The sequence below is a fragment of the Phyllostomus hastatus genome, unplaced genomic scaffold (genome assembly GCF_019186645.2).
Source record: "Phyllostomus hastatus isolate PE091 unplaced genomic scaffold, TTU_PhHast_1.1 phas_scaffold_114, whole genome shotgun sequence".
NCBI lineage: Eukaryota > Metazoa > Chordata > Mammalia > Chiroptera > Phyllostomidae > Phyllostomus > Phyllostomus hastatus.
This window is the reverse complement of record NW_025334006.1, coordinates 9675155-9701699: the sequence shown is the minus strand read 5'-3', so window position 1 is coordinate 9701699 and position 26545 is coordinate 9675155. Positions and strand designations below refer to the sequence as shown.

At 44.9% G+C, this 26545-nt stretch overlaps 1 protein-coding gene across 2 annotated transcripts in view; it reads left to right on the top strand.

The window, feature by feature from the left end:
• The window catches only part of STRIP2 (striatin interacting protein 2), a 40084-nt gene extending 14001 nt beyond the window's left edge, over positions 1-26083 (top strand). For both annotated transcript variants that reach the window (XM_045855743.1, XM_045855741.1), the window contains exons 9-21: positions 667-870; positions 2144-2379; positions 2642-2707; positions 3419-3482; positions 4255-4326; positions 7294-7368; positions 8058-8155; positions 8604-8730; positions 11478-11578; positions 14785-14851; positions 20393-20497; positions 21761-21965; positions 23697-26083. In XM_045855743.1, the coding sequence (XP_045711699.1) occupies positions 667-870; positions 2144-2379; positions 2642-2707; positions 3419-3482; positions 4255-4326; positions 7294-7368; positions 8058-8155; positions 8604-8730; positions 11478-11578; positions 14785-14851; positions 20393-20497; positions 21761-21965; positions 23697-23947 (1671 nt within the window). In that variant the 3' untranslated portion in view covers positions 23948-26083. The remainder of the gene's footprint in view (positions 1-666; positions 871-2143; positions 2380-2641; positions 2708-3418; positions 3483-4254; positions 4327-7293; positions 7369-8057; positions 8156-8603; positions 8731-11477; positions 11579-14784; positions 14852-20392; positions 20498-21760; positions 21966-23696) is intronic.
• The last annotated feature ends 462 nt before the right edge of the window (positions 26084-26545 follow it).

Below are 26545 nucleotides of genomic sequence, written 5' to 3'. Positions count from 1 at the left end.
CTACGAATTGGGAGGTCTAGCCTCTGCTCATACTGACTACCTTGGGCAACTCTCCATGCCTCAGTTTCTGTAGCTATAAAACGTGGGGATTAGTGCCTGCTCGCTGCCCTCCATCCAGATAAATAAAGCATTTGCTTTTAAAAAATGAAGTCCTTGTAAGTGTATGGTTGTAGTTTAGGACTAATTATTCAACCAGACCCTTCATCTCTGGCTCCCACCCCACAGCACTAGCTGAACAACATACCCTCATGGGCAGGCATCCTAGGGGGAACCGCCTGTTCAAGTTACCCAACTGCAAGGGGCAGCTCCCCCTGTGACTGCAGAGGAAGTTGAGTGACCAGGAGTTTAGTATCTGTACGTGTTCATTAAAGAGGAGATAAATTTTCCTCTTTTTTCAGTGGAGGCCCCTAGGAGTTCCTCTCCTAGTTTCTGGTGATACTCCCAGCCCTGGGTCAGTAAATGATGCTTTATCCCGACCCCTAAGTTCCTCAGACTGGGATAGCAACCACTTCGCCCCTTCCTGTTGTATTACTTCCTGACTAAGGTTGGGGTGTGAGGGGACTGGAGGTCGTGGCTGTTCCTCCCCATCCGTGCTTTCCTGACTTTGCTCTCTGTGACTCCCTCCCTTCCTCCCTCTTCTCTACCCCTTTCCTGTTTATGCCTCAGTTTACCCTCGGTGGATTTGAGCACCTACAGGCTCTCAAAGTACAGAAGCGCGCAGAATTGGGCCTGCCGCCGCTGGCTGAGGACAGCATCCAGGTGGTGAAGAGCATGCGTGCTGCCTCCCCGCCTTCTTACACTCTTGACCTAGGGGAGTCTCAGCTGGCACCCCCACCCTCCAAGCTGCGAGGCCGTCGTGGTTCTCGAAGGGTATGGACTAAAGCAAACAGTCATGTTGTGACACTAGCTGTCCAAAAATCAAGATTCTAAGCTGCTCCGGATGTGATAGGAAAGGACAGTAAATGACTGAGCTCATTGTGTCCCTCATTAGTCCTGTGCCCAAACTGAAATCCTGGAGTCTGTACTTTAGCTTCTGTCCCCTAGCCCGGACTGATTCCTGGGCTGTCCTGATGTAACATTGTGATATCACATTATAGATCCATGACTCGCTCCACGGTCATTGGTCTGGACCTCAGTGCCTGGAGGTGCTTAGCATCCTGAACAAGACTTAGTTAGGGCATAATCTTGGGGATAGGGACCCAGGCACCTGACCAGGCCTCCCAGAAACTCCATGTGCCTGGGGGTGAGGCACTTTCCCATTTTCTCAGCAGTAAGAAGATTTACTCTGAGTCAACCACTTTCTTGTCTGGCCGTGGAACGAGAGGCTTCCATCTGGGAGATGAAACGTTAGGGTTCTAGGTATAGTCTGCCTCTCTGGAAAGGTCAGAATGGTGAGCCACACTGAGACCTGACCGTGCTTGCACGAGCTCGCACGAGCTCGCCTGCCTCATTTGCCTGGGTTCACCGACTACCAGCGTCAGGGCCAGCCGGTCACACTCAGCTAGCCTACATCATCTTCAGTGAGAATTTTTTAAAACCTTTATTTTTTTGTTTTATAAAGTAATGCTTACTCATTATAGAAAACTTGGAACAAATATAAAATGAGAAGAAGAGAGGGGGAAAAAAAATCACCCACAATCTTAACAACCAGAGGCAGGGACTGTTAACTTTTTGGCCTATTTCTGTCCAACCTTTTTCTTTTTGTGACAAAATTTAAAATTCCAAACTCGCTTCCCTCTGCCTAGCAGCAAGCTTCTGTCCTCTTCTTCCTCAGTCAGCCAGCTGGTGTATGCCCACAGAAGGCAAACTAATTAAATGTTCACCTAAGCAGAGCATAATTAGGAAGGAAAGTGCTGGAGTGGGGGGCGGGAGAGCCTCTGTTCTTTCTGAAAGCTGAGTTACTACGACTTTGGGATGATCTGTGTTATGTTCCCTGTCTGTGGCATGGTTGTCTGAAAGCTGCTTGTCCTGGGACTGGGCCGGGGTGGGCAGTAGGGTCAAGGTGGGAAGGGGATATTCTCACAGAGGCTGGGTTCTCATTCCATGTTCCCTGAAGTCTAACAGCCTGTGGGAAAGGGTTGGCCTCAGATGAAGATGCCCGAGGTGAGACTCTGCATACCTTCCCCCCTACCCCCACCCCCAGCAACTCCTCACTAAGCAAGACAGCCTGGACATTTACAACGAAAGAGATCTCTTTAAGACTGAGGAGCCAGCCGCAGAGGAGGAAGAGGAGTCTGCTGGCGATGGAGAGCGAACCTTGGATGGAGAGTTAGACCTGCTAGAGCAGGACCCTCTCGTGCCACCTCCACCCTCGCAGGCACCCCTCTCTGCTGAGCGGGTGGCTTTTCCCAAGGGCCTACCCTGGGCCCCAAAGGTCAGGTAGGTGTGATAGAACCAGGGACCCCACACTTTGAGGTTTCAGTCACTGAAGACCCAGGGCGGAGTGGTCTGTGTTTTCAGTATGTGTATAATACAGGCTGGGAGTCTGAATTCCTAGATTTGAAGTTCTCTTGGTTGGCTGCTTTCTTCCCCCACTGTTCTGATCCCCCATTTGGAGAGGTGGGAGCCCAGAAGGCTTCCCTCTCTCAAGGTTTGCTTTTCTTCCCTTCTTTGGGGTTCGTCTCTCGAACCATCCTCTCAGACAGAAGGACATTGAGCACTTCTTGGAGCTAAGCAGGAACAAGTTCATCGGATTCACTCTGGGGCAGTAAGTGACAGATGGTCAGAACGGCTGTAGAGTGAGTGGTTCTTACGGGGCCAGAGGAGTGGGTGGCTTGGAATGAGAGATTTTGCCCAGTAGTCACAGTGCAGCCTAGAGCTGCTAGGCCATGGGCAACTCCTAGTAACTGCTTTGGGTTCTTTCCATCAAAATTTCTCCTTCTGGTTTCCTAGAAGAATTTGTATGCTGTTAGCCAGTGTAAGGCCTTGAGTGACAAGTCATTTCCCTCTTAGGCTTCAGTTTTTTCAGAGTGTTGGGTTACATGGTTCCTAGGGGCCCTTCCTGCTCTGATGGGCCAGAATTCTGTGAAGAGACGTGGTCAGAATAGATCCAGTCTTCCCTACCTCCTCACCTTCATGAATCCTTCCCACTGGCCTCTACAAAACCTAAGAAGGCATTGTTACTGGTGTTTTACTTCCCAAAGCGTCACTGGGCTACGTGTCCTTTTAAGTAGGAACCTACCAGCCCCAAACAAAGTGAGTCCTCAAAAGACTATACGTACAAAAATCCTAATTTCAGGGACACTTGCGTGTGCCATTCCTTCTGTGTCAGAAAGCAATGATGGGGGACCTAGGAGCTTGCAAAGAAAGATCTTGGGTACCAGATGCTGAAAGTGGCATGGACTCTGTGACTCCAGGGGGTCTCAGTAATTCTCTATACATCTGAAGCTTGTAACCTGGTGTGTCTTGCATTTCACAGGGACACAGAAACCTTGGTTGGATTACCCAGGCCCATCCACGAGAGTGTGAAGACCCTAAAGCAGGTGAGCACGCAGTCTTCAGGCTTAGGGAGCCATCAAGGCAAGTTTGATTAGTGGGGTCCTGGTACTGGGTGGGGCTCTGCTGCCAGACACGTTCTGAATCTATTATTCTACTTTTCCTGGAGGCGTTTTGGCCAGAGAGAGAGAAATTGCATCTCTCCCTACTTGCCAGTTTCCTACATTCAGATAGATGAAAAGGTTATTCTTTCTTTTTCTCATTACTTGTTGCTCCTTGCACCTTTCTCTCTTTCTTCCCATTCCTCGCTTCCTTTCCTTTCGCTTCTCTCTGCCTGTAGGACACTAGCTTCCAAAGGCCCAGGACTGAGCAGCAGGCTACTACTCTGCATCTAAACTGTATGTGAGCACAAAGATTAAGAGTAGTCACCTCTTGCGCAGACCTTGAATGCTTTGCTACCCCATCATCATCACTCCATATACACATACACAGGCAGCAGAACCTTCAGGGCCATGGTCCAGGGGCAAGGCCCTGTTCCCGGCTTCCCCTTGCATTTCAGTTGAAGGTAAATCCTTAGGTGTTTGCTGCTCTCCAACAAATTAGAAGCATGGAACAAACAGACATACTGTATATGAAGCAGTTGCTCAGTGTTAATGATGCAGAGGTGCATTAGACTCCTGCCTTCAAAGAGTTCATGGCCTATTCGGGATGACAGACCCATGCACAGAATATTTCCTTGTCACTGAAGAAGTTAAGCAAGAGGCTGGTACACACGGGATCGAGGCCCTCAGCCCCTTGTTGGTGGCTTGTCTTCCCCAGCACAAATACATCTCCATCGCAGATGTTCAGATCAAGAATGAGGAGGAGCTGGAGAAGTGCCCCATGTCTTTGGTGAGTTAAGGGGGTCCTGCACAGGAAGAGGGCAAAGGGAAATCTGTCACAGAGCATGTGTGCATGTTTGGGGGCTCCTAGTGTGTGCCAGGCGAGACAAGGTCCCCGACTTTACATGTTAAAGTTAGAGAAAAAAGATAGTTAAAAGATAAAAAAGATAGTTATCAGAGAGTGAGGGATATATTGAAGAAAATTTAAATAGAATTACATAATAGAGGCATGTAGCAGTCTAAGGTAGGTAGACCTGTGAGAAGGTGACGATTAAGGTAAGATATGAGGTATAAGAAGGAGTGATCATAGGAACATCAGGGGAAAGAGCATTCCAGGCACAGGGAACAGCCTTAACAAGGTGAGAGCAAGCTCAGAGTATTAGAGGTAGTGAATGAAGGCTGTTTGTGAGGTGTGACCCACTGCAGGGTGCGGGCTTGTAGGACAGGGAATCAGAGAGGTAGTCTGAACCACCTTTCTGCAGGACCTATAAGCAAAGACCAGGGACCTTAAAGTTGATTCACAGTACAAGGGACACCTTTGGAAATTTTAAATAGGGGAGTGACATCATCTGATTTATTCTTTTTTTAAAAGACTTTATTTATTTAATTTTGGAGGGGAATGGAGGGAGAAAAACATCAATGTTGGTTGCTTCCCATGTGCCCCCTACTGGGGACCTGGCCCACAACCCAGACATGTGCCCTGACTAGGAATTGAGCTAGTGACCCCCTGCTTTGCAGGCCAGCACTCAGTCCACTGAGCCACACCAGGCAGGGCTGACTCATCTTTTTTTAAAACCATTAGCTGCTGTGTAGAAACTGAACCAAGAAATAGTGGGATGTGTGGGGATTCGGTAGGAAACTTAGAGTAGTTAAGGTGAGAGATGATGGTGACTTATAGTGGAATAGCAATTGTGGAGCTAAGGAGAATTTGGGTTGTATTTTGGAGGTGTAGCTGACCAAGAGTTTTAGCTCAATTGGATGTGGATAGAGACGCAAAAAGGGGAATCAAGAATAAGTACCATTTGCCTAGATGGAAGTTCTCTTTTATCAAAAGTTCTATTTTGGTCATAGTAAGTTTTAAATATCCATTAGACACTCATGCAGAGCAGCCAAGCAATTAGATATGTGGTTCCAGCATTCTAGAGAGAGGACTGGTTAGAGACATACATCTGGGAGCTGTTGACTTATGGAGAGTGTTACAATAACCATAGAACTGGCTGAGATAACCCAGGGGGGAGTAGAGATGAAGAGAGGAAAGAACCCAGGACACAGCCCCAGGACGCAGCAATATGTTTAAAGTGGGATGAGTCTGGAGAGGTACCAGCAAAAAGGGTAAGAAACACACTCAGAGAGGTGGGAGGGAATCCAGGACACTGTGATACTATAAAAGCTAAGAAAAGAAAGTCAAGAAGAAACGAGTGATCATCCGTGTCAGATGCAGCTGATAAATGGAGCATGATAAGAACGAAGCGCCCACTGGATTTGGCAACATGAGGAAACTCAATGACCTTGAAAAGAACAGCCCCAAATGAAGTGGTGGGGCTAGAAGCCTAGTTGCTGCGTTGAAAAAGGAATGTAATGAAAGGGGGTGACAGTCGACACAAATAACACAGGAGTTTTGTTGTGAGGAGAAGAGGAAAGGGATGGTAGCTGAAGGAGGACGTGGGGTCAAGGAAAGTGTTTTATAGCTAGGCGGTTCTAGAGTTCCTTATGTCCTAACACAGATGATCCGGGAGAGAGGGGATAATTACAGAACGATTGCATTTGACAAAGGAGAGGAGTGTGCGACCCCAAGCACAGGCGGAGGGTTGGCCTTTGATGGGAGCACAGGTGGTTGATCCTTCCTGCGGAGAAGGAAGGTGGAGAGTCCCCAGTAGATCTGGCAATGCGAACGTGAGGGTATGCCTGTCTGCCTGCTTTTGTTTTCTCCGTGAAGTATGAGGCAGGGTTAGCAACTGCCGAGGGGCTGTGAGGGGAGGTGATTGGTTTGAGAACAGGGAGAAGGTATGAAACAGGCCTTTTGGGGAACAGGAAGGCAAGCAGGCAGGATCGCCAGGCTTTACTGAATGCCCATTTAAGACTTTTGCTTATTTAGGCAGTAGCCGAGTTGTATGGGATAAAAGGGGCTTAGTGACTTCCGCCTACCTCAGGTTCTCATGGCAGTGACCCCTGTCCTGTAAGAGAGGGACCTTGGGTGAGGAAGGACTGCACTGGCCAAAGATGGCAGCAGCCTGAGTAGCCTCTTGCACTGGAGGCCTCTGTCTCCCTGCTCTGATAAAGGGCTCAGATGGGGTCATCGAAAGGACAAAGAGAGTTGAGCATGAGGAAAGGGGTCAGAAAGGAGAAAGGGATGTTGTAGGAGCTAATGGAAAAGTAAAGAAAATAGTTACACCCAAAAGCTTACCAGCCAGTACTCCTTCCTGCCTCTCCAAGACCACAGGTTACCCAACTCCCTTATCAGCCCTCTCTATGGAGGCACTTCCCTCTCCTTCCTGCTTCAGAGCATTTCAACACTCTCAGGTGGCCTCAGATCAACATCACGGGAAGTGCCCCCGTGTGGGCTGTCTGTTCCCAGTGTCCGAGGCATACCTGCAGCCTGAGTCAAGTCCATATGTGTCTGAGCCATCCACCTCCTAGCTGAGAGTTCTGACGCCTGATCCAGAATGTGACATGGAAAGAATAGTTCTGGATTGACTCCAGATAACATGAGAACCAGAATTACAGATTATTAGGACTGGAAGAGCCGTCAGAGGTCCTATAGACCAGCCAGCCCACTGATCTGTAGAAGAGAAAACAAGACCCAGAGAGGGAAAGTAATGTACCCAAGGTTATGTAATGAGACATTAACACAGCTAGGCTGGGAACCTAGATCTGACTCCCAGCTTGGTGCTTTTTTCATGCCACCCTTTGCAATCAAAAACATAGCCTTTGGTCAACTGGGAAATGGCCTGGGCAAACTGTGTGTTTCCTGCCATAGGGGGAAGAGGTGGTACCAGAGACGCCGTGTGAAATCCTCTACCAGGGCATGCTGTATAGCCTCCCCCAGTACATGGTAAGGAGATGGTGGGGCCAGAGCTGCCTTCCTTTGCTCCAGGAACAGACAGCTGGAGCCATTGCAAGCTGAGATGTCCATCATTTCAGCTTGTTGCCTGAGCTTTCATTCTCAGGGCGAGTCTTTCTGTAGCACGCTAGAATTCTGAGCTTTCCTCAGGGCTCCTGCCAGAGGAAGGAGGACTTGGTGGTACTCCCGAGTCCTTCTTATGGAGGGGTGGAGATTAAGAGGGGGTCCTTGCAGGCTGTATTGGGGCCCTAGACCCTCTGAGGTCTGCTGTGGTCTGTCACATCTTAGATAGCCTCAGGGTGAGAATGACGAGGATGCTGATGGTCAGGATTAGAGGAAGGAAAAGGGTGAAGGAAGTGAGATAGATCTTTCTTACACCTCCCACTTTATTTCTAGGCATTGCCCCTCTCACTTTGCTTCTTCCATCCTCCCCTTTGGAAAGAACAGTCTTGCAGCAGAGCAGCCTATAAGCTCTCTACTGGCTCCTCAGCCTCCCAGCAGGCCTCTCAGGACTGGGCACATGATTGCCCCTCTGGAGGCTGGGGAGATTTGGTCGTTGAGGGAAAGACTTAGAGGAGGGTTTTAAAACACTTCTCATAGGACTGTTGAGATGTCAAAGAATAGCCTTGTTGGATGGGATGGTCAGGGATGGATTCCTTCCTCATTTTTCTACTTTCCAGATTGCTCTGCTTAAGATTCTGCTGGCTGCAGCCCCCACCTCCAAGGCCAAGACAGACTCTATCAATATCCTGGCCGACGTCCTGCCTGAGGAGATGCCGTGAGTGCTCCAACCGGGGCAGTTGCTGAATACTAGCTATCTGTCTACAGGGTCTCTAGTCTCCACCTCACCTTGTTAACACAGGGATTGTCTTCAGAGAGGTCTCCCTTCCCCCACCGGTAGCCCCTTTACACCACAGTGCTCTCCACTGTGCTCATTTTAGCTCAGAAATGAGTCTGGAGGCAATACCAGAGCCAGTGACTGGCTGCACAGGTATGTGGGTGGACACTGCCAAGGAGTGAGCTTGCCAACAGAGAGAGAAACAGAGATCAGAGGGCTTTTCTCCAGACAGGCTTGTAGGTGGAAACTCTGGAGGTTTCCCTAGCACAGAAGTTCAGGTTTCCCAAGTGCTGGCTCTTGTGTGTATTGCATCTGACCCAAATACCTGGGTCTATGTCGAGCTCTCTCAAGCCACCCTCTGCACTGACCTGTCCTGTCCCCATTGTAGCATCACTGTTCTCCAGAGCATGAAGCTAGGCATCGATGTGAACAGGCACAAGGAGATCATTGTAAAGAGTATCTCTGCCCTGCTCCTGCTCCTCCTCAAACACTTCAAACTGAACCACATCTACCAGGTGAGCAGCTAGGAGTGCTTCTGCATAAGCCTCAGGTGTTCTCCAGGCCCTGGCTCCCAAAGAAGGGACATGAGGGCCCTTGTAGTCCAGCTCAGCCCTTTCTTGGTCTCAGGGAATCCAGATACCTGTTGCACAGGCTTGGGGTGAGGGTAGGGGGTGGGGTATGGGGAACAGTCCTAGAAAGGTGTAGATATCTATGTCCTTTGAACATTATCTCAGGGTTGTGGGTAGAAATCTCTAGCTTCTCCAGAATATGCCTAGCCAGCTTTGAAACAATGGAAGATAGCCCTGGCTGGGTTGCTCAGCTGCTTGGAACGTCGTCCTGTACACCAAAAGTTGTGGGTTCCATCCCCTGTTGGGGTGCGCACAGGAGGCAACCGATCGATGTTTCTCTCTCACATCAGTGTTTCTCTCTCTCTCTCTCTCTCTCTCTCTCTCCCCTCCTCTCTCCAAAATCAATTTAAAAAACATCATAAGGTAAGGATTAAAAAAAGAAAGAAAGAAACCACAGAAGACACGATTCAAGTATTCTACAAAAATAGGGGGGGAAGCATGTAGAGCATAGTTTTCTCTGTGTGAAGCCTTTTCTAACACTTGAGATATAATCCTGAATAAGGCACAGTTCTGGCACTTACGGGCTTAGAAGTCTTGTAAAGGGTACAGACACATCTGTATCCAGTTATAGAGTGATAGATACCGTGACACAGGTAAGCACTGGCTGATATGGAAACACCTACTCCAGCCTGATGTAAAGTGACTTCTAACCTGAGCCCTAAACAGATGTTAGCCACAATATGGGACTTGTCAAGAGGACAGGAAGCATTTCAAGCAGAAAAACGAATTTGTGCAAGTCCAGAAGGGAGAGACCAAAGTACCTTGGGAAACCGATCAAGTGTTGCTGGAGTTCTGCCTGGGGGGTGCCAATGGCGAGGCCTGGTGGGCGACACAGGAGGCTGGAGGAGACAACGGGGCTCATCATAACACACATGATTGCACAGAATTAGTGAGTGCCTGTGATGTGCCCGGTACTCTGTTCAGCTTGTGTGAGACCTTATTTAATTCTCTCAGCCCTCTGAAGTAGGTCTTATTTTATCCCTGGTTTATAGAGGAGGAAACCAACATGAAGAAGGGTTAGCCTGCTTCCCCATGGAGGCATTGCTGCCATGCTAAGGAGTTTGGACTTGGCTCTGTAGGCATTGCCAAGATACGGGGAAGACAGGAGCAGGGAATGGGATGGTCACTGTGGTGAGACCATGGGGGGGGAGAGGAGGCTTCTCATTCATGCACAGCTCTGCCTGTTTTCCTCCCATGAAGTCAAAACCAAGCTTGCTGGTGGAAGAGCAGGCCCTCAGAGTGCAGGGAGGCCCCCGCAGGGTCTCTGTCCGAGGCAGGTTTGGCTGTACAGCCAGGGTGCTTCTCCACTTTGTGCACTGAGACATCTTTGGGTGTGTTAGGGTGTCTTGTGTGCTCACACTCCTGCTAATGTTTGCTGAGCAGCCACAGGACTAGGAGAACTTGGGGTGGGTGGGAGATGGTGTCCCTAATAGAAAGAACAGAGAAGTGTGGGTGTGTTTCTGTCTGCTCCTCTTGGTGGGCAGTGTGTGGGCCAACAACCGGACAGGTGGGTGGCTCGACGGGCCCTGCCAGTGTGCGTCAGTGTCAGTGACTCCAGACAGGGCTACAGACACATCTCAGTGGAAAAGTTTTCCATCCCTTGATAGAGGATATGTATTGGCTCCTCCATCCAGGGCTGTGGAAGAAAACCTGGGTCAGCTGCCAGGGAGAAAATGTTTGAGCAGTAGAGAGACATGGGCAGCACCAGCTGCCTCCCCACTTCTAACCACACACCTAGGGGTAGAGGGCAGCTTAGCTTGCTGCCATGGCTACTTCTTGAAAATCAGGAAGAACTAGAGGATTTAAGACTGCACAGTTTTCTGCTTTTCCGACTCAGCTTCTGCACTGTCTGAGCAGTCTAGGTTCTGGATCTGAAGGAAATTGTGTCTGGTGCTCCTCAATGTATCATGGGCAAAATCCAAATCCAGGTGACAAAAGTTCATGACACTGCCTCCACCAGGTCTTCTGGACACAAACCCCATCCAGATTCAAGAGAACAAAATGGGCCCCTATGCTCTGGTGGTTAGCTCATCAAAAAGCTCTTGGACACATTTCCAGTGCAGTTATCTGTAGACTGAAGGGCTCTTGTTGGTTCTTTCATTAAAACACTGATATTCTAAGTACAGGGAACCATACAGACTAGCACTGAAGGCCACATTCCAGTGGTTCATCTGGTTACTCTGTGTCTTCTCCACCCTGACTGAGTGAGTGATGCCAGCAGGTGCTGGGGTAAGTGGCACCTGTCCCTGCTATATCAATCACAGTTGAAATACTGTGAGCCAGAGGTTTGGTATGGAAGACAACTCCCTCAGGGAGCCTTCCTTTCCTCTTCAGCTTAAAAGCAAATCTCACAGCAGTTCCATTTGTCTGGAATGGGACTTGCTGGATTGTTTACGGTTTGTGCTTTTGGTCAGGAGTTTACAGCATACACGGACTGCAGACTGTCCTCCTCCGTGTAGGATGGGCGGGCTGGAGGTGAAACTGCCCCTTCCAGGAAGGAAGACTGATAACATAAGTGGACAGTGCATGTCTTTAGGAATGGATATTAGGTTCATACTTGCCTCTCTTTTTCATGCAGACCTGCTGTTCTCCCCCAAATAAGCATGCCTTTCCACTTTGATCTTTTAATTCAGTTTGAATATGTATCGCAACATTTGGTATTTGCCAACTGCATTCCATTGATCCTGAAGTTCTTCAATCAAAATATTTTGTCCTACATCACTGCTAAAAACAGGTATGGACTCTGGACAGTTTTATTTCAAAGGGCTAGTTTGGGATGATTGGAAAAATTACATTGTCTCTGAGCCTGTCAGTTCTGGTGTCCCTTCTGTCTCAGAGCCTCTACCGTCAGTCTCCTTGAAGTGTTAGCTGATGGGCCTTGTCACCAAGATGTTTGTATTTTTAAAGTTTTAAAAACTGAAAAATAGTATGACTCAAAGTAATGAAACTCCAATGATGACATTTCAGCCCTGGGGCAGAAGGATCCAAAAGGTCTTTCTTGGGAAACAGCCGGCTTGTCTGACCAGCCCTGATCTTAGTGTAAATCATAAGCTGGATCAGTTGCACTACTGTAGACTACAAAGTGTTATATAGAATTTTTAACTGAGGGTAAATAATAGGTCCTTACTTAGATAGATCAATTTGTAGTTTTTTAAATTACAGTAATTTTACATTCATTATTTCATTTAATCTCCAAAGCCGGGCTAAGAGATATTACAAGTTTTATTTCTCATTTTACCAATTAGGAAACAAACTCAAGTTAGGTGACGTGCTCAGGATTACCATGTTAGTGAGACCCGTTAAGTAAGCAGCAAAGGCAGGATCAAAACACAAATTGCTTTCTGATCACCATTGCTGTGAATACAGATTGCTTTCCACTCCTCCAGCGAGTGGGGAATCAGGGTCAGGGGTTATGGAGCAGATCCTTAGTTTGGTGCTGCCATGAGGACTAGAAGCATGTTAATCAGTAGACTCTACCAGAGGTGCTTTAATAGAGGCAAAGTTCCTGAAGCAGAAGAGGGCTAATTACTTAGAGTGACTGGAAGGGGGCTAGGAAATGTGCCCCGCCAGTCTGTTGGTGTTGCCCAAACTCCCGCCATGGAGGGGCCGCTTACTTTTATTTAGTGTAAGACACAACCTGAAGTCATGAGACCTGGGTTCCTGACCTGGAGCTGCCACTTGCTCGCTGTGTGATCTCCAGTAAGACACTTCGTTGCTCTGAGCCACAGTATTTTCATCTTTAAAGTGAGAATAACCTCCTCTGACTGTATCATAGAGCTTTTAGAAGCATTAGTTAAGATGAATATATATGAGAGTGATGTAAATACCTTTCCCATTTGAAGGAAGCTTTGGAGAGCGTGTTTTTTCCTCTAACTACAGGAGACTTGTGCACCAGCCCCCTTCAGATTGGCACTAAGGGCATGCCAGAGTTGGGCTACCGGGGAAAATGAAAGTGTGGGTTGGGCTAGGTAAGGGCCACAGGTGCATGAAAGCACCTGTGTGTATCAGTCACCCCTCTTAGTCATAAGGAACTCAAACCAGCTGGACCTGGCTTGTGCATAGCGGGTAATTTGTTAGAAGGAAATGGGAGGGTTATCACCTTGAGGAACCTGGGATAGGGATGCGGCTCTGAGCCTCAGGTTTGGTCTGTAGTGTAGGGAGCCCAGGAAGTCCTCCACCTCTATCTAGGGACACCAAGCCTCTGTACCTCCACTCCAGTGTCCTTTCTCACTTGCAAATAGTAGTGTCTGCTTCCCAGGCCACTCAGTGAAATATGCCCACATGAGCTAAACATGTTCTGCCCCATGCCACTCAGAAACTGAGTTGGCTTTCAATCTTTGTTCCACATTCCCAGGGTTAGAAGTTCACCCCTGGCTCAATCAGTTGTGGATGGGGAAATGGGCTTCTGGAACTAAATACACTTCTGGACCTGGGCATGGGATTGGGAGACAGTAAACAATTCAATATGTGTCCATCGTGATCACCTGGAGTTGGGAGAGTGATAGAGCCAGACTATAAACCACTTACTAAGGTTGGCCTGGATAAGATGGTCCTCCTGTGACCACCTATAGTGCATTTCACTGTTGCATAATCCCTGAGGAACTTTGAGCACTCACAGCTGCTTATTGCTTGTTGCACAGTTTCCTCATGACTCTGACAATCTAGATACTCTAGAAATTTGTAACTTTATATTATGCACCCCTAGGCTAGAATTCAGTTCACTGAGATTGGAATGAATCCATCTTTGATCTTCCACCCCCATTTCTTGGTTGCCAGCACCTACTTTGCCATGGGGCTTTGTCAGTGGAAGCTGGGTCGATAAGTGGATAAGCCAGCCCAGAATATTTATCCTAATGGAGCGACATAGAATTGGCAACCCTGGGAGTATCCAGTAGAGTGAACTAAGATGATGAGCAAATTGTAGATAGATCCATTGCCCTCTCCTCTCCGCCCTTTGTGCCCTAGATTATCTTTGTGGGTTTCATGTACAAAGGTAAACATTCCTAGTGGAATCAATTGGTGCCTTTTGCTTGGATGGAAGTGTTGACTGGAAATACAGAGACAGGTCCAAGAAATCCTATACTCCTCTTTATAGCCCCTGGTTTGCCAACATCTTTTATTTATTTCCAGCTGCATTAGTTCAGATAGATGAGTGTTTAAAACTGCACAGAATGTCAGAATCAGAAGGAGCGTCAGAGATTACCTACTCTTAATTCTGCATTGTACTCATGAAGAAGGGAGAAGAGGAAAGAAAACTCATTTTAAGTGACGACTTTCCTGTCATCATGTGGTACCTTATTTCCCCTGCTTCCCTGGGCTCACTAGAGCCCCCAGCTCCCTTGCAGCCGCGCACTATCAGTTTTGGGGGCAGATGCTATTGCCATTCTTGAGCTGCTGGACTGGCCCTGCTGCAGGATGCTGCCTGTCTCACGCATTCTTTAGGAGTAGCTTGTGTGATCATTCCCTAGAGCTCCTGGATTTCAGAAAGAGGCGCAGGAGAAGTCTTCGTTTCATCCTCGTATCTACAGTTTGTTAAGTGGAATAAGGTTACACAGCACCTCTGGGAGCACAGTTATGTTCACACATACACATGAGCGTATACTTAAATACGGAAACGCAAATGCTCACACGTTTACATATTCCTCTAAAGAAGGGAAGAGAAAGGTGGCCATACAGAGGCTCCCCTTCAGCTCTCTTTTTCATCTGCCAGGTGGGGGCCAGCCTGAAAGAACCCTGTTGGTTCCTCTCAGGACCGAGAGGAGGGGAGACTGGGAGCTGGAGTTGCCTGGCACCAAATCCCTCAGTTTCAGCTAAGGTCACCAAGCAATCTGGGGAAGAGATGTGGCCTGCTAGAGAGAAATAACTCCTGCCCTTTAAGATACAGCTGTTTCCTGCCATTACCATTGACCTAAAGCCTGTCCTTATCTCTGCATCTTGCAGCATCTCGGTCCTGGATTACCCTTGCTGTACCATCCAGGATTTGCCAGAACTTACTACGGAGAGTCTGGTAAGCAGATGGGGATTTAGTAGCCTTTGAAATTGCCAGGTGGCAGAGGCTGGCACTTGCTCTTCCATTTCTTCTCCAGCCCCATAATGCCCTGGTTTAGGAGTCTCCAATCAATAAAGGCAATAGCACTGAGACCGTAGGGGTTAGAGCTGCTGACCCAGGTGAGAACAATTTGGAACAGCTGAGCATAGCATTTTGTAGAGAGGAGAAAAGAGTAGGTGAGAAATACTGAGGAGAGGACACCTAGGGAGATGATGGCACTGAAATTGAATGTGAACATGGGTGCAAAATGGCAGGAGAATCTCTCCTGGTCTATCCCAAACAATTTTCTGTCTTTATGCTGTCTATTCAATTTTCATTTTCATGTGGGTTATAAAACCCAGGAGGGGTGCTTCAGAAAAGACCTTGCCTAGGGCTCTGTGAGGCAAAAGTCAATATAGCCACAGAAGGATGACCCAGAAAATCCCTCATCCTGGGAACAGCTCTAGGCAAATCAGAGAAGTCCCTCAGAGTTGCTCATAACTCCATGAAACTGCCTGATGAACAGCATATTGAAGATCAAGTGTTTACCTCCACATTATTGCCATAGCTCCTCAGATGCACCTCGGTCTATGCCCTCGCCCTGTTGTACTGTAATCTGTATCTGCTTCTCCATTTGACTGAAAACTCCTTGAAGTAAGAGACAGTATCCTCTTTTTCTTTTTTTAATCCTCACCCCAGGACATGCTTATTGATTCCAGAGAAGAGGGGAAGGGAGGGAGAGAGGGAGAGAAACATTGATGTGAGAGAGAAAGATCAATCAGTTGCCTCTCGTATATACCCCAACTGGGGACCAAGCCCACAACCTAGACATGTGTCCTGACTAGGAATCGAACCCATGACTTTTTAGTTTATGGGATGATGCTCCAACCAATTGAACCACACTGTCCAGGGCTCATCTTCACTTTTATATCAACAAAATCTAGCACCATGTTTGGTGTATAGAAGAAGCTCGATAAACGCTGAGTGATCAGATGATGGCACTCATGTGTGCCATGGCCCTTTGTCCCCAGCTTTTTTTTTTTTTAATTTTTAAAGATTTTATTTATTTATTTTTAGAGAGGAAAGGGAGAGAGCTAGAGAGAGAGAAACATCAATGTGCGGTTGCTGGGGGTCATGGCCTGCAACCCAGGCATGTACTCTGACTGGGAATCGAACCTGTGACACTTTGGTTCGCAGCCCGTGCTCAATCCACTGAGCTACACCAGCCAGGGCTTTGTCCCCAGCTTTAATACCTGGGATGTTACATCAAAAAGTCTGTGATGTGAAAAATAGAATGATTCCTGCTGTGGTACAGGTTTTATAGAGCCATAGAGTTTTTCGCTGGAGGGGACACAAGAGCCATTTGGCCCAAACCCCTATTTCAAAGATGAAAAATGCCCACTGGATGGAATAACTTGTTATGGTCCACGCTTCATAGACGACAGACCCTGAATCAGAGGACCCATGTCCTGAGACACTAAGTCTAGCACCCTTTTCAGCACCAGGGCAGAGATGTCCTGTCTTACATAGATGTGCTCTCGGCAGCCAAGGGGAGCTTCTTACCCCTGCAAAGAGAGGTAAGAAGTTGTCTAACCCTGTTTATGTTCATGTCATTCGATCTTTAAAACAACTATGAGGTTACTGTGTAATGGGTATAAAAGTTAAGTAACTGACAAAACTTGACAGTGAATGTAGCAGAGCCTGGGTGGAGAGCCATTCAGAGCTGGAATGAGAAACAGTGGTACGCAGATAGCATTAAAATTCAAAACATAAAGTCAGCTTCGATGACCAGAATCTATATCTCTTCTGATTGACCTTTTGGGATAGAAACATAAAATTATTGAAATAATTGTAATGCTTCTGAGAAGCCTTTATTATTACTAAGAGTAGGTGAAAGTATTAGCTGTTCTTAATTAAAAAAAACAAATTCCTGTTAGGTATTCCCTTTCCTTTCTGTGAAGCAACAGTGGCATCTGGTGGTTTCATTTGGTAACCACAGTTTGTTTTGTTTTGTATTGTTTTTGTGTGTGTGAACTTATGGTGTAAGTGCTTTCCTGAGTCCAAACATGGGCTTAAGTAACTAGCAGGCTTACTCCATACAGGTGTTCAATATAGTGGCTTTAAACTGATGGCTTCTAAACTGATGGCTTCTGTACTCAGAAAAGACTAAATAAGTAAGATTTATCACTTTTCCAGGCTCAGTGAATTAATTATAAACAGAAAGTATACTGGCTTTTTTTTAAGTATATAGGATTTATTTTAAATAACATTTAAAGTTTTTGTTTTTGTCTGATTATAAAATCGATATATACTATTGCATAAAACTGGAGAAAAATAGAAAAATATGGGGAAGAAAATTAAAACACCCTAATTGTGCCCCAGTTGGAACTGAACCAGCAAACTTTCAGTCAGTGGGACAACACCCAACCCACTGAGCCGCACCAGTCAGGGTACCACTGTTAATGTTTTGCTGCAATGACCATATATGATATATATTTAACTTGTATATATTCATATACATATTATTTCAGAAAGTAAGGACTTTGTTTTAATTTTACATAGTACAATTTAAATATTCACAACATAATTTTATTAAATATTTTTGAGAACATAATTTTTTAAAGATTCTATTTATTTTCAGAGAGAGGGGAAGGGAGGGAGAAAGAGAGGGAGAGAAACATTAATGTGTGGTTGCCTCTCAGACACCCCCTAATGGAGACCTGGCCCACAGCCCAGGCATGTGCCCTGACTAGGAATTGAACTGGTGACCCTTTGCTTCGCAGTCCCAGTGCTCAGTCCACTGAGCCACATCAGCCAGGGTGAGAACATAATTTTTAATAGCTATACATAATGTTCCCCTACTTACCACATTTTGCTATATTTAATGTACACTTTTTGCCCAAAGTTTTGAGGAAAAAATAAGAATGTGCATTATTCATGGGTATAATGATTACACACCATGGGTATAATATTCCTGTGTATAATGCTCACAAAGACGTGGGCATGCATTATACACGGCAAAATTATGGCAATATTTTTTAAATGATTATTTTTGCCCTGGCTGGTGTGGCTCATTTGGAGTGTCATCCCATAAACCAAAAGGTTGTAGGTTCCATCCCCATTCAGGGCACATGTCTAGGCTTTGGGTTTGGTCCTGGTCACGGTGCATAAGAGAGACAACTGATTGATGTCTCTCTCTGACGTTGATGTTTCTCTCCCTCTCTTTCTCCCTCCCTTCCTCTCTCTCTGCAATCAATAAGCATGTCCTTGGATAAGGATAAAAAAATTGTTTTCTATTATTGTTGGGCTTTTGTTTCAGTTTTCTCTGTATAACTTTAAAATGAACATCCTTGTATGTGAATCTTTGATCTCATCTCTGATTATTTCCTTAAGATGGATTCCTTAAGTGGAATTACTCTTCCTTTAGAGGTGCTCTGAAAGGGTAGGTTTTGGTCCCTGAACTAAATCTTTAGATCCAAGGTATATACAAATATTTTTTTTGTGAGAGTGGAAAGTGGGCAAATTTTTTTTTAACTTTTGCTGGTTGAAAATGAGTAAAGGTCTTGCTTTGGGTAGCGTAAAGTACCGGGAACAAGAAAATGTGGCCAAGTGCTGATGTTCGCAAAATAAATCTCCCCACAGAAGTTTCCACCTTACTTAATATGCTGAGTCCTGCCAAAAAGAGAAAGAGAGAGGAAAAAGGTGACCCTTCTAAAGTGAAAAAGAAAAAACATTCAAATCTGGCAAATTTGACATGGCAACCATGGAGCTGAAGGCCTGCTGGGAAAACGATTATCTGTTGGGTTGGAACCAGGCAGAAGGCATGAGCAGGGCCCACTCTGGGCAGTATGTGGTGATGCAAGGAGTGGGGCTAGTGATCGATGTCAGGAGGCGTTATCAGAAAGAAAGGAAAACAAGGCCCTGGGCAGGCGGCACTCTCTTCAGGAGGGAGTTGGGGCATCCTTCCTGGAACCCTTAAGACTGAGCTCTAAAGAAAACACAGCCACAATTAGTTTACTTTCGCTCAAGACTTCACTTTTAAACCAGCCAGAGAAAGTTGAAGTAAATCACAAAATTATTGGATGGTCAGAGCTAAAAGAATCTTAAAGATTATCTAGTTCAACCTCGTGATAGGAAATAGGTGAATAATTTGCTAGGGCAAAACCGTAATCCAGGTGCCCTGGTGCCTATCCCAGCGCTGCTTCTGTAAGGCCATACCTCTACTCCAGTTTTATTCTTTGGGGGCTAAGGAATGCAAGGCTTTCAATGCTGCAGTGCACATGTAGTGTATATTTTTTTGTTTCTTCTGCTTCTTTTTAAAAAAATAAACATTTGAAAGTCCATCTCCTTTGTTAGCCACACAAGGTGTAACATTGATAGAACCTGGTCTGTTTTGAGCAAGCCAGACTAGCTGATGGACTAGAGTGGAAACTCCCGTGGAAGTTTCCCTTAAAAGGAAACAGATGGGTCCTTTAGATGAGTCCCAGGAGAAGTCCTGGGACTCATTCTAAACACAATATTGAACATTTACTACAGGAAGGAGAACACTTTTTCTAAATAATATTTCTAAAAAGTTAAAACTTTTTAACCCTTAGTCTTATTTTCATCTTGGTTGAGCCTAATACTCTCAAAAATCTTGATGTTCAGTCCACATTACATGTATTCCTGTCTTGCTTCAACTTGGAGAAAGGAGGGAAAATTTTCCATCCACTAGATAGCAGTTCACATCTGCACATCTCCTACTCCTGCATTCTGCTGTCATTTTGTGGACACAAGGAATTTCCAAGATGTTGGTTTGGCCACCATGCATACTCATTGATGTATACAGCTTCTGACACCAGTGTGTGTTTACAGGCCCCCAAATCCATAGGGACTCTTTATTTTTGTCCCTGAATGATGTTTCTATGAGTAGATACCTGTTTTGTAATCTGACATCCATCTGTTATATCTGGTTGGCTGCTCACAAGATATCGAGAAACATACAAGAGAAACACCTGGTTAGAATTAACCATCTGCCATTTATTTCTTCCATGCCGGAGAATTAAGCAATGTACTGCAATATGGTTTGATAAAGGAGGGCGGAGGTTGATTTTAAAAACCCAGCCATAATGAATATCAGATCCATCCGACAGTTTGAAATCTACCAGAATAACTCCTAGCAGTTACAAACATAGCTTATATAAGTGCAGACTCTATGGGGGTAGAATTCTATCATCTCTGCTCTGATCCTAAATTAGAAAGCTACACAAGAAAGCTTGCTTGAATGAAGTTCCTATGTTCTTATGTCAACTTTCTAACCAGTTCTTGTTCTACGTACAGTCTTCCAGGATTGGCAGCTCTTGTATTTTCAGATTAAAGATATTGCATGTTTAAGGCCTCAATGGGTGAAAATCAGGATGGTTAGGAGGTAGCATTTCGTATGGAAGGCCTCATCTGAATTGACCAACAGTGACGTCCAAGCATCTGTGGAAGTAAAAGCCTTGTAAGCGTTGACATAATGACGGGTGCGCCTTATTACAGGAAGCTGGAGACAACAACCAGTTCTGCTGGAGGAACCTCTTTTCCTGCATCAACCTTCTGAGGCTGCTCAATAAACTGACCAAATGGAAGCATTCCAGAACCATGGTGAGTGAGGACTCAGACTATGGAGGTGTCCATCTGACTGAATTTTTTAAATCTTCAGTTAATATTTATGGACTTCCTGCTTTGCAGGCTCTATAGATAGGCACTGAATGCTACATGATAATTTACCCCTCCTAATTCTGGACATTTATTCTATATGAGATAATTATTTACATTTCTTTTCGGAGAGCTGAATATGGACTCTCCCTCAGTGCAGCTCTGGTAGGGAAGTTAGCATTGTTATTTGGATTATAGTCACAAATCCCAAATGATGCAGGTCTAAGATTATTCATTTCAGATTGGAAACAACCTAAATGCTCACTAATATGGTACCAATTGATTAAATAACTTATGGTGAATCTGTAGAATATAATACAATTAAAATGAATGAGGCAGTTCTATACCAATATGAAATAATTTTCAAGGTATATTGTTTTTTTAATCTTTTAAAAATTTATTTACTGACTTTAGAGGGAGTGGAAGGGAGAGAGAAGCACACACATATCAATATGTTGTTACACTTACTTATGCATTCATTGATTCATTCTTGTATGTACCCTGACCAGGAATTGAACCCATAACCTTAGGGCATTTGAACAATGCGCTAACTATCTGAGCTACCTGACCAGGGTGAGATATATTGTCTTTAAAAAGCAAGGTATGGAACAGTATCACAGGATATGTAGTTGGCTATCATTTTTGTTAATAAAAGTAATAAATGCATACTTGGAATTATCCTCAGGAGACAGATAAGAAATTGCTAACAGTGGCCCTGGCTGGTGTAGCTCAGTGGAGTGAATGCCAGCCTGTGAACCAGAGTTTCCCAGTCAGGGCACATGCTGGGAGTTGCGGGCCAGGTCCCCAGTAGGGGGCACGAGAGGCAATCACACACTGATGTTTCTCTTCCTCTCTTTCTTCTTCCCTTCCCCACTCTAAAAATAAATAAATAAAATATTTTTTAAAAGAAAAGAAAGAAACTGCTAACAGTGGACATGAGATATGTGGTTGACAAAATTTTTTGCACTTTATATCATGCACTATGAATATTAGAGACTTTTAATTGTGAAATATAAATAGGGTGGTTCCTCTGTGTTCTTGAAGACTAAATCTAAGCAGAGCCTGGACCATAGATTTTTCTAAAAGCTCCCCAGGGTAATCTGAGGCCAGCCAGCAGGTTTAGCTTAATCTGTCTATGAGCTGGAAATTCCAAGTAACTTTAGATTTTCATCTATCTCTCTTCACTCTCACCCCTCATTAAATGGGCAGATGCTAGTGGTGTTTAAATCTGCTCCGATCTTAAAGCGGGCCCTGAAGGTCAAACAGGCCATGCTGCAACTGTATGTCCTGAAGCTGCTGAAAATACAGACCAAGTACCTGGGGCGCCAGTGGAGGAAGAGCAACATGAAAACCATGTCGGCCATCTACCAGAAAGTGCGCCACCGCATGAATGACGACTGGGCCTACGGGAACGGTGAGTGCTCCCGGGGCTCCTGACCTGCACAAAACTCACAGATGTCTGTCTCCACTCTTGTGGTGCTACTTGTCACATGTTTTGGATGAGAAAATACATGATTATAAATTAGGTGCTTGGTAAAACAAACTTGAAGGCACTGCCCCAATCCAGCATGTACCCCTGCCCTATGACAATACACTTTAGTGAACAAGTAAACTGAGGGGTAATTACCCCCTTTCCAAAGCATTCCTTTAAATGCCAGATTTCTCCAAGAGATTTTTAAAATTAAAATAACCTTATATTGTTACAAAGCAATCAGAAAATACAAGTAAGCAAACATTTTTTGATATTAGCGGTTTTAATCCATATTTGTATAACCCAAAGATTACCACTGTTAACATCCTATTGTATACTCTTCCAGATTTTTTCTATATACATAAATATACATTTTATTAAAATGAAAGCAAATTGGCCCTGGCCAGGTGGTGCAGTTGGTTCTAGCATCATTCCACATACCAAACAGTTGCAGGTTCAATCCCCATTTAGAGTGTGTATCGAGGCTGCCAACTTGATCCCTGGTCAGGCGGGTTTGGGAAGTAACCCGTTGATGTCTCTCTCTTTCTCCCTCTTCCTTCCTCTCTCTCTACTATAAGACAGAAGGCACAATTAACTATTTGAATTCTTATAGAGTTTTAAAACATGAAAATGTTTTATCCTGCAAATGGCACTTCTGTTGTTGCTGCCATCATGAGCTGAAACCCTAACTGCACTTCCTTGGGATAAACCGCTGAGTGGGGATAAAAGATCTAAGGAATACAGATCTCTCGCCCTGAAACAAGAGTCTAAGTGGAATAAATAAACAATGTAGATTATGTTTTTACCTCCATGGAATCCTTAATCTCACATATTAATATAAACTGGCACAGATTTATCATGTGCTGGGGGAGGTCCTAGCAAGTCAGGAAAAATCTTTACTAATTGGTTTATTCTGATTCTCTGTCGTACCCCTTCCTGCCTCTTCACATTCCTTGAGAGCTGGCGATTCTGCTCAAATGGGAAGCTCCCAGCCCCGAGGAGAGCTCAAGAAAGGGAACTGAGTTGCCATTTTGAAAACATAATCGGCAAGTCCTCAAATAACATCGGTTTGTTCAACATCATTTCATTATAATGTTGACGAGAATTTGGAACTTAACTCTCATTTATATGAATTAACAACCTGTGGTAAAATTGTGCCGCTTACAGTCACAGAACATTTTGATGATGTTAAGTGAGGACTTACTGTACATACAACTAGGAAGAAAGTGAAAGAATGAAAAGGAAATACAGTAAAAGAATCCTGCCTCCTCAGGGTCCTCATTTCCTTCTCAGTGGTGATCATTCCTACCAGTTTCTGGACTACCCTTCTAAGGACAGTCTGTATGTGTAAGTTTATGTATGTGGGCATAAGTGTATTTTTTAAACTTAAGTGGCAGAAGGTTATTTACTTTTTACATTGCTTTTTACAGAAAAGGAAATTCTGAGCCATTCCATTGTTGGTATCCTGTACATCAGGGGTGTCAAACTCATTTTCACCAGGGGCCACATCAGCCTCGAGGTTGCCTTCAAAGGGCCGAATGTAATTTCAGCTCCTTAACAGTTAAGGAGTAGTTACAGTTATACAGTCCTAAAATTATTTCGGCTTGTGCTCCGTGGTAAGGGGAGCAGGGTCTGGAACTGTGGACTACGTGTGTTTCTCTCTCCCCATCACAGACATCGACGCTAGGCCGTGGGACTTCCAAGCAGAGGAATGCACCTTGAGAGCCAACATTGAGGCTTTTAATAGCCGCCGATATGACAGGCCTCAGGACTCCGAGTTTTCACCTGTGGACAACTGCTTGCAGAGCGTGCTGGGGCAGAGGCTGGATCTGCCTGAGGATTTCCACTATTCATATGAGATCTGGCTGGAAAGAGAGGTGTTTTCACAGCCCATCTGTTGGGAAGAGCTGCTCCAGAATCACTAAGCTCTCGTCAACAAAGCATCTGATAGATGGGGTTGGCTCCAATAAATGGTGCTCTGCCTACCCTGCTCATTCAGCCTCTGTTTCCAGCCCTAGAAGTGCTTGTCCAGGGGAGAGCTGGCCCAGTCCAAGGACATCCAGTGTAGTTCAGGGCATTTTGGGGGCTACTATGCCCGGCTGGAGATAGTGCAAGGATAGGATCCTGAGTCACAAAAAAATGACGAACTTCCTCTGGGGTCCTTTGGTGCTGGGTGGCCTTGGAAATCTCTTGCTGGTCTGTGACAGGCTCTTTTGTGGGACTGCCCCCTGCTTGAGTTTTACCTGGAACTAGCCTTGGCTTTGCTGGCCCCAAGAGTGCGAACCAGTTTATGATGGCATTTGGCCCATGGCATTCATCGTGGTAATGGGAGGTGCATGTCACAGAAGAGGAAGGACATTTTCTTCTTGCTCCGCCTGGATTCCTAGGACTTACCAGAGGTTTGGCAAAACCAACTTTGAAATTAAGTCCGTATTTTACATTTAAAATTTTGACACCCCTTTCTAAAATCATTAGTTCTAAGATGATTTTGGAGCACCTGCCACCTTCTTTGTGAAAGATGATGATGTACTGTTACCCAAATACTGCATGTTAGAGAAAGGTGTGTGGTAGAAAGTGTTCTTCCTTTAGTCCCTAAGAGATGTTCGGTGTGAAAATTGTTTCCTTGTGCACTCAGTGCAGGGCACGGAGTGTCCGGCCACAGCCAGTGTGAAATGGTCACGCCCACCCTAAGGCGGTTCCAGGTTTCTTCCGAAACTCCCTTAGTCTTAAAATGACTGAGTACACTGCAGAAAATCATTATTTTCATCCAATTTATTTTGTAAATGACCAGTTAACTACAGGCAGTTTTATTTATTGATATGGTGTGCCCATTTGTGTTCGTGATCGATTATTGAACAACAAGATAGCTAACCATTTTTCTTCTCCTATGTTGATTAATGATTACATTTTCTTCTTTTCTGTTAGTGGTCTCAGAGTGGCATGTGGAAATTTAGCAATACTGTTTCCACCTAAAAGTATTGCACGTTTCTTTGAAAATATGAGTTGATGTACCAACCTCTTTAAACTTCTCTTATAGCAGAATCACATACTTCCCACCAGAAACAAGGTTTTTAGAAAAGTTTCTGATTCAATCAGAATTATTTTATTTCTCTTCTATCCCCACACTTGTCATTTATATTTTCAAGCTTTTTTACTTTAAGCCCCCCTGCCCCCAGTGTAGACACTACTGGATCATTTTTCTGACTGCACCAAGCCACTTTAATTATACCAGGAGGTGTATTCAAAATTGGTTTATTTATACTCTGTCCTTTGTCAACCACGGTATTGTCTGGAAGTCATGATTAAGTTACAAGCCATGTCCAGAGGAACTGTATCAAAACTCTAACTAAAACTTGGGTTCCACCTCTTTGTGCATTTAGGGTAGCAGGATTTCTGTTTTTTATGGAAAGGTCATGTAAATATGTAATAGGAGAAATTTCTTAAAATAATTCATAAATTTTATCAAAATTTACTGAGCATATCATATATGAATGCTATTAACCTATAATTTTAATGTGATTTAAGTAAAAAGATAATTTTCAAGAAAAGAGCAGTCATTAATCTATTTCTTTTAAAGCCATATAGTATTTAATTTGTTGTCAAGAACAAATAAGTTAACCTTTTAAAAATATGCATGTGAATGCTGAGGCATAGAAGTATGATAAACCTTAACATTTCGTACTTTCTTACAAATCTTCTCTAAGGGAAGATTAATTCTCAGTGCAGATGGAGAAACTGCAGCACCGAGGATAAGTGATCAGTTTCAAGTCACATCGTTTCCCCACTGACTTGCTGGAACTGCCATTCGGGTACTGACAGCCAGCCCCACGTGTTAAGGCTGAGCATCCCCATTTGAGCATCCGTGTATGTGGTCAGGAATACATTCAGGTTGGTCACCATCCAATGGCAATCACTGTTACTTCATAGAAGAATATTGTTTGAGTGATTCATTAAGTAGAGGATTTTTATTTGTATTTCAGGAAAGTTTGTGTTGGTTGTTGATAACACTGTTTATTTACTGAAGCACTTTAATAAAAAGAAAATTGAACTGGAGTTAGAAACTTGGTCTTTAAATTCTTCAGCACAAGAGAATCTTAGAGACATACTAGGTAGAGAAAGGACGATTATAATTGAAGAGGATGGATACATAAAATCCTGTATTAGTATTCCCTGGGAGCAGCAACCTTACAACAAACCTTTATTTCTTTTTTTTTTAACAGGCATTTTTTGTTTGTTTTAATTTTTATTTATTTTGTCTAGAGAGGGGGAGGGAGGGAGAAAAAGAGGGAGAGAAGCATCAATGTGTGGTTGCCTCTCACGTGGCCCCCACTGGGGACCTGGCCCGCAACCCCGGCATGTGCCCTGACCAGAAATCAAACCCAGTGACCCCTTGGTTCTCAGCCCGCACTCAGTCCAATGAGCTACACCAGCCAGGGCGACAAACCTTTATTTCTTGTTCATGGGTCCGGGGATCAGTGGCAGCTCTGCTCAGCTCCACTCGAGCTCCGCTAGACTGGCTGTGC